Source organism: Carya illinoinensis, chromosome 11 (genome assembly GCF_018687715.1).
Source record: "Carya illinoinensis cultivar Pawnee chromosome 11, C.illinoinensisPawnee_v1, whole genome shotgun sequence".
Taxonomy (NCBI): Eukaryota; Viridiplantae; Streptophyta; class Magnoliopsida; order Fagales; family Juglandaceae; genus Carya; species Carya illinoinensis.
The window spans coordinates 45,156,403-45,172,966 of NC_056762.1; the positions used below are offsets into that span (position 1 = coordinate 45,156,403).

Below are 16,564 nucleotides of genomic sequence, written 5' to 3' on the forward strand. Positions count from 1 at the left end.
TGTTCATTTTAATATTTAAATATGTATATAAATAAAAATATAAAAATAGTAAATCACATTGATGTAATATGAATGGAAGAAAGATGGCTTTTAATGTTTCTCGTATATTTATATAGATAATGATATTCTTACTACTCTATTACAATTTATTTATTATTTTTTTTATATTTGATTTTTTTTAATTTTTTATTTTATTTAATAATTAAGAAAGTGAGTATTAGTAAAATTATATATTTTTAAAATTTTTTTTAATGATTAAGAATGTTAAAAAAATACTTAAAAGAAAATAAAATAAAAATAAAAAAATTTGTAATATACTTGAATAGTAGATGGATAGTAATAAGATATTAAGCCTATTACTATCCTATTTATTTAATAAAAATCTTAAATATAATATAATATAATCACTGATATTTTTTTAAAATATAAAATAATTATTTTAATCAAGATCAGTATTAAAATATCGTCTTTTGTGTTTTTGTAAAAATGATAATAGTTATCAGAAAAGTGAATTTATATAAAAGAACCCCGTCACCGTCACGGCCACCGCCACGGCCACCTTACAAACCATAGTCCATACACTCTAACCCACACAATTACAGCGCTTGCAGACTCTCTCTCTCTCTCTCTCTACCGGTCAGTATATATTTCGTCATCTCTCTCAGTTCGATTTGCAGTTCTTTCTTCCCCCAACAGTTTAGGGTTGGATTATTATTATTTGTTTATTACTATTCTTTAATACATTTATTGGTTCAGACTCTTAGGTTTTCCAAGCAGGGAGATACTTATTACACGTTATTCATTAATCACTTCATGTATATTCTTTTCTAATTGATTATAATATTATTAGTTGACCAAAATAATGTTATGTAAAAATCAAATCCTATATTGTAGTCGTGTTTTCTGTCTGAATCGATCGTCATGTTCCTCCGTACGTTTTCAGATAATTTATATGGTTTTTTATATATTGTGATGCTTCTTATTTGTAATTCTATATCCGTGTATCTAATTCGGACCCTGCTTGTTTGTTGATAAATTTGAGAATAACAACTAGTTGGATTGAGCATGGACTCTGCGGAGGTTTTGTTGAAATTAAATACGCCCCTGGAATTTGTTATGTCTATCATTTTTAACTCCCACTCATGTGTTGCCGAGAGGAATGGAAGCCATATTTTGTCATGGGTATCAGATTCATACATACATACATATATAATTTAATTTCTATTTTTTATTATTTTAGGTTGCAGTGAAGATTCTGAGGCACCGGTGATTTTGTGATGGCTTCTAAAAGGATAAACAAGGAGTTGAAGGACCTTCAGAAAGATCCTCCCGCGTCATGCAGTGCCGGTTTGTTTCAATCTTCTTTTCAAAGCATACTCTATTGTCCATTTGGAGTGGTTGTGTATGCACTAGTAATTCTGCTTTGAGGATTGAGGGGTTCATTAGTATGATTCGGATTATAATCTGAAGGATGGTAAAATTGTATTAGGGAATATAGGACAACAAAAATTTGACCGTTTAGAAAATATCACCAATAAAAATGAGGAAGCCATCGACATGAGTGGATGGAACTTACTGATAAGCAAGATTTGGGAATGGAATGTTTAGAATTGTGCACAGGCTCTTACGCTCTTAGAAGATGTATTGGACTGCTCTCATCTCTGTGTGTATATTAGTGGTTGTTTCTTTTTGTGTCCGGCCATATGTGTGTGTGAGTAAGAAATTATCAACATATAGTTTCCACATACTTTTTTATTTTTTGCATGTGGTTATCTTAACCCTAAACACAGGTAATACCTTGTTTTCTACTAGATAGATGGTTGGTTTTCATTTGGTATTACGCGATTTATTTTTGTCACAATTTCTAATCTGTGGTTTCCCGTGTTTGCAGGCCCTGTGGCTGATGATATGTTCCACTGGCAAGCAACAATTATGGGCCCAGCAGACAGCCCCTTTGCGGGGGGTGTGTTCCTTGTATCAATTCACTTCCCACCAGATTACCCATTCAAGCCACCTAAGGTAAAAGCTACACCTATTCAGTCATTTGTCTCAGTTTAGTTCCCTAACTCCAACATCTGTCATATGTCCTCCTGTGTGCATAGCTTCTTGCTGAAGTTATTAACGTAGTTTTTCTATCGCTTTTTGAAATATTTAGATTTCTTCCCCCCCCCAAAAAAAAGAAAAACCCGGGGGCTGTGGAGTGTATCTGCAGGACTTTGAGTTGGTGCAGGGTGAACCTACCTTGACTTTGCTTGTTTTGGTATTGACTGCCATCTAGCTACTTATTTCCCTTATGGTAGTTAACTTAAGAACTGCACCCATGGAAGCAATTGAAATGCGTACCGCCAAATTCTTGCCATGTATTATTAGCTGCCTGGTCTGCTGTCTTGCCTTTGCTTATGATATATCAGCGAACTCATGAGGTTCTAAAAGTTGGACGTAAGTATCAATTTAAATCAATGAAGAAAAGGGAAATGTGGTAATTGTTGATTTGACCAGAAATTTCGTCTTTGCTTCCTTTTACTCATTATGTCTTCCTATGTGAGTTGGGTTAATTTGAGGATGTTTTCTGCCTTTGTTAGTTTTCCCTGGGGAAATAATGTAGCAGATGGGCCATGCTTATCTATCCTTTTTTTGGATGAGTAGGCGGGCCAAAGGGAGAGATGAGAGAGATATGAACTAATGACTTCCACTTCATGAGGCGTGATCCTTGGTCGGTTGTGCTTATCTTTATGCACTTCCGTGACCTCTGATTTTTTATGAAATTATGCAGGTTTCTTTTCGGACAAAAGTTTTCCACCCTAACATTAATAGCAATGGAAGCATCTGTCTTGACATCCTCAAAGAGCAGTGGAGCCCTGCCCTTACCATATCCAAGGTAATGGGCTGCTTTAAGCCTTTAACTCATGTCATCCATATTTCTTCATGATTGTTTTGCATTGCATGGGATGCAAATCTTTTAGGCATTTTTATCAGTTATATGTTGTTTACTGCAATCCCTGAGTTGGGCTTGGACTTGGCAACAATATGATGTCTTCTTAAAAAAATTTGGCAGTGTGTTAAACGCAGGTCTATTACATAGGTTTTGTTTTTGTGCTTGGACAATATTTAGATTTGTGGTTGATAAGCTATAATTGTTGCAATGGTTTTTGGCAGGTCCTGCTATCGATATGTTCACTGCTGACCGATCCAAATCCAGATGATCCTCTGGTGCCTGAAATAGCTCACATGTACAAGGCTGACAGAGCGAAGTATGAGACAACAGCCCGGTCTTGGACCCAGAAGTATGCCATGGGCTAGGGCTGTTGTTCTGCATGAGTTGATATGTCATCCTTAAAGCCATCATATTAGTAAATAAATAGTTATTATCTGGTGCGAAGTTTAAAGAACGAACTTGTTCTTTTTTCATGTCTCCTCTGTCTTGGAGAAATTCTTATATGCGGTTTTCTTCACCCGAGATAATCTTACTTTTAGACATGGCATAATTATGTGGAACTCCGTGGCAAAACCTTGTTTTTGTTTTGCTTCTCATTCATGGTTCGCATTTTATTGGTTGTTTTCATTCTTAATAAGCATGTATTCTTGCAAGCTCTGGCCTGTTAGCATTGTTAAATTTGGATGAGAAGGCATTGTACACCGAAGGAAGTTTGTCCCTTCCATCGACAGGAACACACAGATGGCGCGGAAGGGAAGGCAAAGGGTATGATGGTTGGCGTAAGGATAGGGTGAATTAGTGTCTTTTTCTTTGATATCAACAAACACAATATGATGTCGAGGCTTTAAAATGCAGTGGGCTGGGTTTGATGGTTGGTGAATCGTTGATTATTTCCGTAACTCAAAAAATGGCTAGGTTTTATGAAATATTGAAAGAAAACGATCGATATATATATATATATATGTGTGTGTGTGTGTGTGTGTGTGTGTGTGTGTGTGTGGGAAGTGTGTGAGAGATGTTTAATGCCATCGTGCAAACATGGGAAAGAAAACTGCTCACATTTGTTATATTATTTCGGATTTAGCATTATCTTACCAAATAAAATGTAGAAATCATCGCAGATCGAATAATATGTCCCAAAGTTAAAAAGAAAATGCTAGGTTGCTTCCCGGTTTTGTCAGTTGGTTTGATCGCTCGTGTATTTAATTCTTTAATTTGTTTTAATGATTAAAAATATAACTACTAATAAATTTGTATAATTTTTTTAAATATTAATTTTTTTTTAAAATGCAATTCACGTCCAGCTGTACATGCCGGACAGATCAGTAGCATAATCCAAGTTAAAAACAGTCGTCTCGTAAGTGTTCTCAGAGCTGCCGCTTTGTTCGATTGGGGCTTGCCATCAAAATTATCAAATGGGCCTTTGTTATCAATTTCATCCGAAAACCCTGCGTGGTCCACAGAGAGAGAGAGAGAGAGAGAGTTTTTTTTTTCCCCATAAAAGTGAGCGGATGTGTAATTTTCGTGCATATATAGCGCACGCACATTCCTGAACAGTGCACATTCATAAACAATGCACGGAAACTGCACATTCCATACATTTTTCCGTGAAAAAGTCCGTGTACCAATGACGATGACATTCCCAATTTGTTCACTGAACATATATTAAGTTAATAACCATAGCAGGAATAGCTAAAGCAAAAGATGAAAGAGATTTTTCGAACTTCTATAAGATCCATTGATCGTTAGTAGGGCTGTTCATCCGGGTTCCGATCCGGAAATTCAGGTATACCCAAACCGGAACCCGGATTTAAAACCTGGGCCGGAACTCGGATCAGGTTAATCCGGATCAGATCCGGGCCGAAATCCGGATGAATCTGGATTTTACCAAACCCAGATTCCAGGTTCCGGATTGAACCCGTTTTTATTTTTATTTTTTGAAGCTTTAAAAGCATATTTTTTTAAAAATAAAATAATTCTTAAAAGCCTATATTTATTATAGAAATTTAAAAAAAAATGTTGAAAATCATACTTTTTTTTTTTTTTTAAAGTCTATCTTTTGTGAAAAGTTTTCTAAGAGGTAATGTTAAAAAGCATAACATTGTCCAGAATAATAAAATATATAAAAATGAAAAACTATAATGCATACAATCCATTCATATTACATTACATTACAAAATATAAAATTACAATATAAAATTACAAGATATGAGTTACATATCAATAACATAGTCTTCCATGTGATTTAATCACATCAAATAAAACTTCAAGTATATTCATTGTAGCCACCCAAACGGAAGACAACAGCCATATTGAATTCCTAGTATATTCTCTGCAGCCACCCAAACTAAAGAGTAAGAATGTATTTCAACATAGAAAAGCACAAACCATGGAAATGAATACTAAATTCTCCATTTATATAACTGGGTGAATAAAAAAAAAAGAGTGAACGATAAAATTAAGGATATAACAACTCCAATAGAAACTTTCCCAATTATACAGATGGAGGATAATAGAAATCTTATTATCAATACTCAAGCTGGGGATGAAAAAAAACATTTAGATAGGATTTTTCCAGAGTAAAACTCATAAGCACCTATACTGCTACTAACAATCCAAGCGCATTTCAATTAATTTGTTCAAAATAGCCATAAAACTACCATCAAAAGAAACTAGTGAAGCAATACGCAATTACAAAATATATGCCCAGATGAAAATCAACAATCATCCTACCCACAATTCACATCCTAATGTAAGCCTGTCATTGGTCGAAATCACGGGGAGGACCATACTTTCTGAGGGAATATCTGAAACAAGTGAAAACAAAAATATTGCAGCATCTAAAGACTGAAAAAATAAACGTGCTCCTGCAAAGAAGAAATTCCCAATGCTGCAAAAATTAGGAGAGTCAGTTAAGTAGTTGTAATGTCAGACAAGAAATCGATCAGACATAAAATAATACAGTCCATAAAATTTCTTGAACTTATTGAGGATAAGCTGATAGCAACTCTGCAGGGAAAAAATCATTCAATTGTTTTGGGCAAGAATGATCACAATCCACAACCATGACTGAGACTCTATACACAAAAAAAGTTGAGCATCTTTTTTCAATTTGATTCCCAAGGGGAGAGTCTGGTTTGGAATCTGTTGTGGGTGGATAATCTGATGGTTGAAAAGAATAACATTGTTCTCATTCTTACCCGCTTCCTTCACTGATATGGAAAGAAGATAAAGCATTAGAAGTAATATTGTCATCACTTTTTTCATTAGCATGACCCCATGATTGAGCCATGAACCAAAAACAATAATGATTAAACTGGACGAGTAGGAGCATAAAGAAGAGAGATGTTTCCGTTCCTCCACCTAAAGGTTCACTTGAGCATGTGAACGTAAAACTGTTACTAGAGAGTACAATTTCATATACATGATATAATCATACAAGTTAACTTTCAAAATCATCAAAGAACATGCGCAGATGTTTGCTTTCTGATTTCTTAGGGGTCATCATTCAAAACACCCATTTGGATACTGAAACTGAATGATTTTACCACACTAAAGTTGGCCTTCTAAAAATGTAACACAAAAGCTTTCCAAGTTATCAACTAACCATGAAAACTGCTCATAGCTTTATTGGCCTCCTCAAGGGTGGACAAGGAGCAGAGAGCTTTCACTGCTTACATAAACAGTTCACTCTAATCTACTCGAAGCCACATAAAGAATCTCATCTACTCGAAGTCACATAAATCCCAAATCAACAAAGTAATAAAAGCCAAAAATCTGACCTGAACAAAAGCTACACAATCCGTAGCACAGAACAAAAGCTACAAGACACAAATCGAAAAAAAAACAGAACCAAATTGCAGAGAACAAACTATAACAAAAATACCCATGTAAAACAGAAACCTTAATGACTCAGATCTAAACAAAATCTCTTCAAATCTATCGAGATTTGTTCAGATTGTAAGGAAAAAAAGAAATAAAGAACAAGAACCGAACCGAAAAAAAAAAAAAACCCACTAAGATAGAAAAAGAGAAATCCCAAAAAAACCCTAAAACTCCCATTTGATATTTCACTAGATCTACCAAATCTATCCAAGCAAGAGACCCAGTTCACCAAATCACTAGATCTAACACATTTACATTCATTGTTCACAGATCGGGAGAGAGACTTACCGAAAGGTCACCGGCGATCGAGACAGACACGGTAGTGAAAAAGAGATGGCAGCCAAAATCCTAGGGTTTCGGCACTCGGGTAGACGAAGCTTGTTAGGGTTGAAAATATGAACATAACAAAGCTAGGGTTCACCGAGAGAGAGAGAGAGAGAGAGAGAGAGAGAGAGAGAGAGAGAGAGAGAGAGAGAGAGAGAGAGAGAGAGAGAGAGAGAGAGAGAGAGAGAGAGAGAGAGAGGAGAGAGAGAGAGAGAGAGAGAGAGAGAGAGAGAGAGAGAGAGAGAGAGAGAGGGGTGGGGGCAGAAGCCTGAAAACCTAATGAAAACGAGAGGGTTGAAACTTAAAACTGGTTTTTACATAAACCCGGGTACCGGATTTTAAAAACGGTATCCGGGTTATACAACCCATATCCGGACCGGACAGATCCGGATTTTGCCATACGGGTTTTGGCCCGGATTGTATCCGGGCCGAAACCCGGAACCGGAATCCGGACCAGGCCGGATGTAAATCCGACCCGGTTGAACAATCCTAATCGTTAGTACCACCTCCTCTCACCCGTACTGACTCTTATATCATTCCGCTTCATTATATAAGATCATATATATGTATATTGGCACTCTCAAAAGGAAACAAAATAAAAGAGCATATCGCATTGATTGATTGCTTAATTTATAAATTAGTTGTTAGAAAATCCTCTACTAGCTGCAAACAATTCCTGAATGGCGCTGGTTATCATCAAGAAGTTAGGTAGCTCAAAGGACCGGAATTAGCGCCACACGGTAATTAAGAAGATAGCAGCCAATTAACACGTACAAGGCCTAGCTAGCTAGCTAGCTAGGAGTACTAATGGACCATGATCTTGGTCGAACCACGTACGTACGTTGCAAAAGGAGAAAGCTAGCTAGTTAGGTAGGTGAAATTAATTAGGAGATGGGATCAGAACTTGTATTCGACCTAGTTAGCATATTATATATATATATATATATATATTTTCTAATCAAGCATGCTTATATATATAAAAAACTAATAACAAATTACAAAGCATCAGGGGGTCTTTCTCATTATCCAAAAGCAAAATACTAGGAGGAATAAAATTTAAAGGAGTGCTACCAAACAAACCGTTTGTAGCGGCCCATTGTGCTATGGAATGCGCAAGTCGATTTTGAGATCGATCTATTTTGTGAAAGCTCCATTCTGGATGACCAACTAAAGAAATTCGAGGAAAGTTGATTGCTTCTGCCATTTTGAGGGCCAACTTTGCTGCTAGAGCTTCAGGTATTAAAGGAGTTGTGGAGAGGTTCGTCTTAGTGCATATGTCTATAATCTTTCCTTTCAAATTTCTGCTAACCGCCGTGGCTACTGAGAAAGAGTTTCTGACTGCTGCATCGAACGAAATGTATATATGATTTGTTGGGGGATTTTGCCATGTTTTCTGTGAGAGGGTGCTGAATTTTCCCCCCCAAGCATGCATATGTTCTTCATAGGAGAGATTCAGCTGTTGAGAAATTTTTTTTAGTGAAATATCTTTCTGGTTGTGAATCTTTTCATTTCTGAGTCTCCATATAAAATCTAAAATCAGTGCTGCAAATATTTTGAAAGGATGTTCTTCTTCAGTAGTTAATCTCAGTTTCATCTTGGGGAATAAAATAAACTGTATCCAGTCCTTTATAAAAGATAAACCCAAGGAAGTGAGGTTAAGAGTCCATTTACTTTGACTCCAGAGAATTCTTGAGATTGGGCAGGCTATGAAGAGGTGTAGCAGTATCTCTTCCGCTTCGTCACAGAGAGGACAGTTTATGGAAGTTAAAGATGGGATGAAACTTTTGAATCGCTCTCTCGTTGGCAAAATATCCCAAATGATTTTCCATAGGAGAAGTTTGTGTCTGTCATGGATTTTTAGGTTCCATATTTTATTCCACTGGATATTTGGGTTCAGATCCCTGAGAGGCAGATGGGAGGCAATACTGGATGTTAGATGATGGGCAGTTTTGACTGAGAAGATCCCATTATGTGTTTTAGTCCAGATGAGAGTGTCTGGGCCTTGATTCGACTGAGCCAAAGGAATTTTTAAAATCTCATTTATACTATCCTGCTGAAAAAGAGATCTAAGGATGGGTAGATTCCAAAGGCCATTGGTATGAGAAATCAGCTCAGAAACTTTCATTGCATTTGAGGTGTCTATTGTGTGGTTAATGGGGGTAGGTTTAAAGCCTTCCATTGTAGGTATCTAGGGATCGGACCAAACATTTACAGACAAACCATTAGTTATTTTAAAGCACTGACCTTCTACCAGCAATGATATGGTGTTGAGTAGTCCTTTCCAGAAGTGTGAGTCGGTGGCCTTTGAAATCGTGTTTTTGAATGAGTTTGAAATCAGATATTTTTTTGATAGGAGATTTTGCCAGATGTTGTTGGTGCTTTTGCACATTTTCCATTTTGTCTTTGCTAGTAAAGCCATATTCATGTTTTCCATCTGTCGTAGACCCAAGCCTTCGTTTCTTTTTGATTTGCATATTGATTCCCAAGACTTCAAATAGAGTTTTTGCCTTTGATCTTTTTCTTTTCCCCACCAGAAGTCCCTAAAGTTTGCATTTAGAGTCTTGCAAATAGACTTGGGGAACTTGTGAATAGACATTTGGTAAGATGGGATGAAGCTTGCTACTGATCTGATAAGCATGGTTCTATCTGCTTGGGAGAGTATTTTTGATTTCCAACCATCTAACCTTTTGTTTATCTTTACCAGCAAATCTTTATAGTCTTCCTTTTTGGACCTTCCGAAAGTTGTTTGTATTCCCAGGTACTTCATTTTTTAGGATGATTTTTTGTATGGTAAATTCGCTGAGATTATTCTTCTTGTTGCCTGACTTGTGTTTTGGGTGATGAAAATTGAAGACTTACTCTGGTTGATGCGCTGCCAGACCAAGACTGATATTTCTCTAAGACTTTGTTAATTGCTCTGATGGACCTTTCTTTTGATTTTCCAAATATTATTAGATCATTGGCAAACAGGAGGTGAGAGATGGGTGGGCATTCTCTACTGATTTTTATACCTTCTATGTCCCTTGAAACCTCTGATTTTGCCAAGAGTCTTGAGAGAACCTCAGTACAGAGAATAAAAAGAAAAGGTGAGATTGGGTCACCTTGTCTGAGACCTCTTTCTGCTTTAAAAAAACCCTTCGGGGAACCATTAATGAGGATCGAGAAAGTTGCCGTTGTTATGCATTCCTTGATGAGATTTATTTAGGTTGAGCTGAAGCCCATGACTTTCAATACCACAAACAGAAAATTCCACTCTATGTAGTCAAAAGCCTTTTCCATGTCCAGTTTTAAAGCCATCTTCCCCTTCTTTCCTTTGTGATTTTTTAGGTGGTGAAACATTTCATGTGCTATGATGGAGTTTTCATTTATATTGCGACTCGGAACAAAGGCTGTTTGGAAAGGGAAAATTATACTTGGAAGGGTATTTTTTAAACGGTTTGCCAAGATTTTTGTGATGACTTTGTATATGACATTGGTCAGGCTGATGGGTCTATAGTGCTATGGAGTACTTGGGCTAGCATTTTTTGGGATAAGGGCTATATGGGTGTGGTTTATCTGTTTTAGAAGTCTGCCACTTCTAAAAAAATTCTGTACTGCCGCAATCACATCAAACTTGATAATGTGCTAGTAATGTTTGTAGAAAAGCCCTGTCATCCCATCTAGACCTGGAGCCTTATCATTTGGAATTTGCTTAAGGGCTCCAAGAATCTCATCATCCGAGGGTATAGCAATTAGGAGGTCATTTTCCTCTCCTTAAATTTGACTTACAAAGAGGTTTTCAAGATTCTCTGGAAATGAGGGATTTGTAGAGGTATAAATGGATTCAAAATAATTAATGAAAGTAGATTCAATAATATTCTGATCCATAGTCCAGTTACCTGGTCCAAGCTTTATCGATTCTATTCCATTCCTTCTGCGTTGGATTGTGGTTGACAAATGATAGAATTTTGTATTCAAATCCGTGGTTGTGAGCCAATTTATTCTTGATTTTTGCCTCCATAGAATTTCTTCTTGCTTCATTTGTTCTTGGATTTTGAGATGAAGATCTTTCTCTTTCTGCATATTCCAACAATTTTGAGAGTTGCTCTGAAGATTGCTTAGTTCCTTCTCTAGTTGTTGAATGTTTGTTTGGATTTTCCCGAAGTGGTTCTTGTTCCATAGTTTGAGTGCCATCTTTATTTCCTTGATTTTCCTGCATAGGATGAAAGATGGATTTTTATAAAATTGCTTCTTCCATGCTTCTTCGATGATAATATTGCTGAGTGGCTTTCTGATCCAGAATTCTTCAAATTTGAAAGAGGAGGGATTTTTCATTATCTTTTTCGTATTTAGCAAGAGGGGATTATGGTCCGAGACTGCAGAAGATATGTGTTGGATAGTAGTTTCTGGAAAGAGTAATCGCCATTGAGTATTTGCTATACCTCGATCGATTCTTTCTCTGATTAACGCTCTCCGTGTTCTGTTATTTGACCATGTGAAGGAGGGTCCTGAGAAACCGATATCAATAAGACCACACGAGTCCATTAGATTTTGTAAACCCCCAATAGAAGAAGATGTTACTGGTCTACCACCACTCTTGTCGGATTGGTTTAATAAATCATTAAAATCACCAATGCAAACCCAAGAACCAGTGAAAGAACTGTGAATAGAATTCAGATGATTCTAGAAGCTCGCTTTTTGTTTCCATTGAGCCGGTGCGTAAACAAAAGAAACTAACCAAGGATGATTAGGAGGGCAGAGTAAACCAAAGCTGAAATAGCATTACCATTAACATTGACCGGTTCAATATCAACACCCGGTTGCCATAATAACAAAATGCCTCCTTTTTTCCCCAAGGCAGAGGTAGTTACAAAATGGTAGAAACCTAGACTATTTATAATAGTAGGGATTCTGTCGTTTATCGACATGGTTTCCGACAAAAAGATTATATCAGGGTTATATTTTTTTATAAAAGCCCTTATACTTCTAATTGCTTTGGGGCGGGCTAGACCCCTGCAATTCCATACTAGCGTCTTCATGGATCCACTGGAGGCATGGTAGAGCCCGCCTCATCAGCTTTCTTGAACTGTTTCTGTGGGAGTGTCTGTCTTGTGACTCTGCTGTAGGGTTTTTTCTTTGCTTCATCCTTTCCTTTTTTTGCTTTCCCATGTGACTTTGATTTGATGGCAAGAAGTGAATCAGCTGCTTTCTTCTCTTCTTCATCGATGTCTATAATTTTGAGCCCAGATTTTGGTGTGCCATGCTCTGATATTTTTTGGGCCTTAGATCTCAGATGTAATGGGGAATCATAGGAACTAATGGGAGCCAACCTCTTGTGTGGAGCTTCTATCTCAATTTTGGGAGTTAAAACAACTTGACTTTCATGAGAAGAAAGGCTGGCTTTTTCTATAGGACTGAAAAAAAATTCAGATTCTATCGGCTTCTCAGGGACAGAGGGTGTGCTAGAGAGAGGATCGAAATTGGCCTTTAGTTGGACGGGCTTGTAAACAATAGAAGGAGTATAGTTTGGTACCTTGGGCTTTTGACCAACCGGATTGTACAAATTGTAAGGAGGGCCCAATAGTTTTTGTCCCGGTTGCTTTAGTGCATTTAGACGTGGGCCCGATAATGCATTTGTCCCTGTGAAAGTATAGGTTGCGTGGGGTTCATGGCCGGTCCCAATTGGTTCACTCTCCAAGCAAATACCCTTTCCTTTATCCTTCCGTGGGCCCGGTTCTTTTAATGCCTCATTTGCCATTCGGTTTCCCTCTTTAACTAACTCACAACTATGCTTGTCCGGTTGCTTCATAAAATCTGCATTTGCCTTCAACTAGCCGGTTATCCAATCCCCTTGACCGAACTGCATCACGTTATTGCATGGATATGATGGTACGAAATCTTGATTCAGAAGTGAGGCCTGATGGATTGATGTGGAGAGGTTAGGTGGCTGTTGCATTAATGAGTGATGAAGAGGAGGACTTTCGGTTGGTGAGGGAGTCTTTAATTCCGGTATAAGATGGCTACTGTAGTCCACAGTGTTTTTGCACTTCGGCTTGTCGAGAATTCCAGCTTCTGATGGACCACCGCAAGGGGTTGAGGTATATTGACGGAAAACGATTTCTTGGAAGCACTTCCTTTGCTGTTCCGATTGCCCGGGAGTGAGGAGACTGCCAACTTCTGTTGGTATTTTGAGTTGACTTTCCGAGAGAGGAAGAGAGGAGATTAATTCATGAGGGCTATTTACTCTGATCGGACTCTTCACTGGGTTTTTCTTCCCAATACAGATCTGTGTGTTCCTTTGATCAAAGTCCAGATTGTTCTTCGAGATTCCTCTGACATATGAATTACCTCTGATTGAAATATTATCAGTTTCCAGTACATCTTTGCCTTTCCTTGATCCTGACAGAGAATTTGCTTTAGTGGTTTCTATATTATCTTTAACCGTGTATGGCAGTGGCAAGTACAAAGCCGATGAGCCAAAAGTTTCTTTTCCATCTGGAGCTGCCCTTTGGTTGAAAGAAAACAAGTGTTGATCTTGACTATTGTGTGGCGGTTGTACAGTCATGAATAAGGGAGATTCCGCTCTTAACCAAGGCCCAAAAGGCATTTGTTCTGGAGTTTCATTAAGGAACTTACAGAAAATCTGAGAGTGTCCTATTCTCCCACAGGCATAACAGAAGTCAGAAAGCCTTTCGTACTTGAAAGAGACCCAAGTTTCTGGATTAAAATCTCTTGGTTCCCAAAGTCCTTGTTTCAGTGGTTTGGAGATATCAATCTCCACTTTAATCCTGATAAATTTTTTAGAAGCTAAACCAAAAAGAGGATCAACATCCACTGAAAGAAATTTACCTAGGGCACTTCCTATTTTGAAAGCAATATGTTCTGTCATGTGATATCTTGTCAGACCATGGATTTGAACATGAAAGGGTGAGGACTCAAGGCTGATCTCTTTCCAAGTAGCATTTGCAGGGCAGCTTTTGAGGATGAGGAGGTGTCCTTTGAAATTCCATGGAGCTTGGTTCAAAATTCTGCTTTTATCTCTGGCATTGTGGAAAATGAAAAGGAACATGTTGGCATCCAGATCCTCAATGTGGAAACTACTGAGGAATGACCATGCTACTCTGATTGTTGCATGCATTGAAATTCTATTTTAAGGGTCTGAGAGCCACTAATCTACCAATGAGAGCTAGATCAGGATCATCATTTATCCTATCTTTTTCAGGAGATAAGTTCAAGCTCTCCCAAGAGAGTGCTTCTGTCTGTGAGATCAGTTCTTCCATAATTAACAAGACTAGATGAGATGGAGAGAAGGATGAGAGGGAGTGATGAAGGTGACAGGTTATGCAAAAGGCACTATCAAAGTGTTAGAGAGAACTCTATTCTGGAGTGAGAGAGCGGGCTCTTTTGTGATTCCCCTCAACGACAGTTAGCATATTATATAATAGTACTAGATGATCAACAACTTCAGAGTATGTACGGGCATGCAATTTTGTAAATGTCGTAGGCATGCATAATTTGTCAAACCATGTTAAAATCTCGTATTTAATTTCTCCTTAATCAACTCACAAGTACTGATCTACCTTACTGATCATGCATATATATATAATATATGAACTTAACTGCGCTGATCTCCTCATGTACGTACTAGTACTACTGGTACTGCATGGATGATGGATCGATATGTATGTATATACATGGTCGGATGTACTGCAAATTTCGGAAAAACCAAATTAAGCGAATGTACTCGGACTAATTATATATACATACTTTATATATATAATGTATGTATAGAAGACAAAGTACGTACTAGACTACAAAAGTAAACAATAAAAAATGGAGGATCGGAATCCATTTATCATGAATTCAAAATCAAATTCGATCCCAATAATTCTCGCTCGCTCATTTAGTTCACATCCCTCGAGAATTGGCGGGAACCGGCCGGGGGATTAGAAGATCAATAAGGCTTTAAGCAATGTACGTGATTATAAAAACAAAAACAAAAATTTTAGGTTAATTGCTTTTAGGTATTTTTTTATGTACTGTATTGATATGATTGGTCAAAATAATTATTTTATATATAAAAAAAGTGATGTAACTAATTACATCAATAGAGTGCACAACAATAACTGTATGTAAAAGAACTTGAATTCCTATTTCCTTCGTCTCAAGACTTGTTTGAAAAGATTTTTCCTTAAAATTTCCTAGCTACTCGGTGTGTATACACGTACACATGGATCAGATCATGCATGTACACTAGCTAATACCATCTCCCTAGCTTGATCATCAATCTTTCAAATTAGAAGAGAACCAACTATTTCTAAATTAACCACAAAATATGCAGTTAATAATATTCCATCATGAAGTCAAACAATAAATAGAATTACTGGACTAGTGACTCCTAGTATAGACTCCTTGATCTCCAACTAAACGTCCATATATTTTAGAGATGCTGAGCAATATGATGGACATGGTCTGTGGCTTGTAATAATATTATCCTTGACAACATGCAGGGCACGTATGCCGTACGTACCAATTAATTATCATGAGCATCTATTCTGTGTGATCAATGGCCAAATTGCTTGCAGAAGACTAGAAGAGTTGGCCACCGGAGAGAGAAAGAGAGAGAGAGAGAGAGAGAGAGAGAGAGAGAGAGAGAGAGAGAGAGAGAGAGAGAGAGAGAGAGAGAGAGAGAGAGAGAGAGAGAGAGAGAGAGAGAGAGAGAGAGAGAGAGAGAGAGTACTTTGTATTAGGCCTGCAACCCGACAAGTCACAATCGGGTTTGTGCCCAACCTAACCAAACCCATCGCATTTAAGGAACCAACCCGATCCGAACCACCCTGATTAGAATAAAACTGGGTTGAACCCGTATAACCTGATCCTGCACTCTTTCTTATTCTTCAAACAAAAGCGTATCAAGATTGTTCAAAATACTTCATAAAATTCTTCAAATATTCTCGAGATTTTCATTCCTAACCATGCGAAGAACATCAACGAAACTCTCAACTCTTTTATTTCCTTTTATTTTTCAACTCTTCGATTCCCTTTACACCTTCCTTCCAATACCATCACCAATACTGCCACCTCTGTTGCCATCTCAGTCTTCGACCTCGAAAAGCTTCAAGTCCTTGGCCATGGCAATGGTGGCACCGTCTACAAGGTCTGTCCACCACAAACGCACCCATGATCCTACGCCCTCAAGGTCGTTCACGCGGACTCAGACCCCACCCTCTGCCGACAGGTTTTTTGGGAGATGGAGATCCTCTGACGCACTGACTCTCCCCGTGTTGTTTGATGACATGGTATATTCGAGAAGCCATCTGGAGACATCGTGATTCTGGTGCATGAAGTACATGAACTTGGATTCCCTTAACTCGCTGCTCAAGACCCATGGCAGAACTGAAAGAGACTGCTCAAGACCCATGGAGTACATGAAGAGACTAG

The 16,564-nt window shown here is 37.7% G+C and overlaps 1 protein-coding gene and 1 long non-coding RNA gene across 4 annotated transcripts; one reads left to right on the forward strand and one right to left on the reverse strand.

Moving 5' to 3' along the window:
• The first annotated feature begins 488 nt into the window (after positions 1-488).
• Positions 489-3,531, forward strand: LOC122282870 (ubiquitin-conjugating enzyme E2-17 kDa-like). Its single transcript, XM_043094929.1, has 5 exons — positions 489-636; positions 1,241-1,347; positions 1,892-2,019; positions 2,774-2,878; positions 3,157-3,531. The coding sequence occupies exons 2-5, from the start codon at positions 1,278-1,280 to the stop codon at positions 3,298-3,300; spliced, it is 447 nt and encodes a 148-aa protein (XP_042950863.1). The 5' UTR covers positions 489-636; positions 1,241-1,277; the 3' UTR covers positions 3,301-3,531.
• A 1,505-nt stretch (positions 3,532-5,036) lies between these two features.
• Positions 5,037-7,228, reverse strand: LOC122282871. Of its 3 annotated transcripts, none has more exons than XR_006230483.1 (3): positions 7,109-7,228; positions 5,669-5,825; positions 5,037-5,267 (listed from the first exon to the last, which is right to left on the reverse strand). It is a non-coding gene; the product is annotated as an uncharacterized LOC122282871 (long non-coding RNA). The 3 variants fall into 3 exon arrangements; XR_006230482.1 differs by having other exon boundaries at positions 5,669-5,742; positions 7,109-7,214; XR_006230481.1 differs by lacking the exon at positions 7,109-7,228 and having other exon boundaries at positions 5,669-6,396.
• Positions 7,229-16,564: the final 9,336 nt, after the last annotated feature.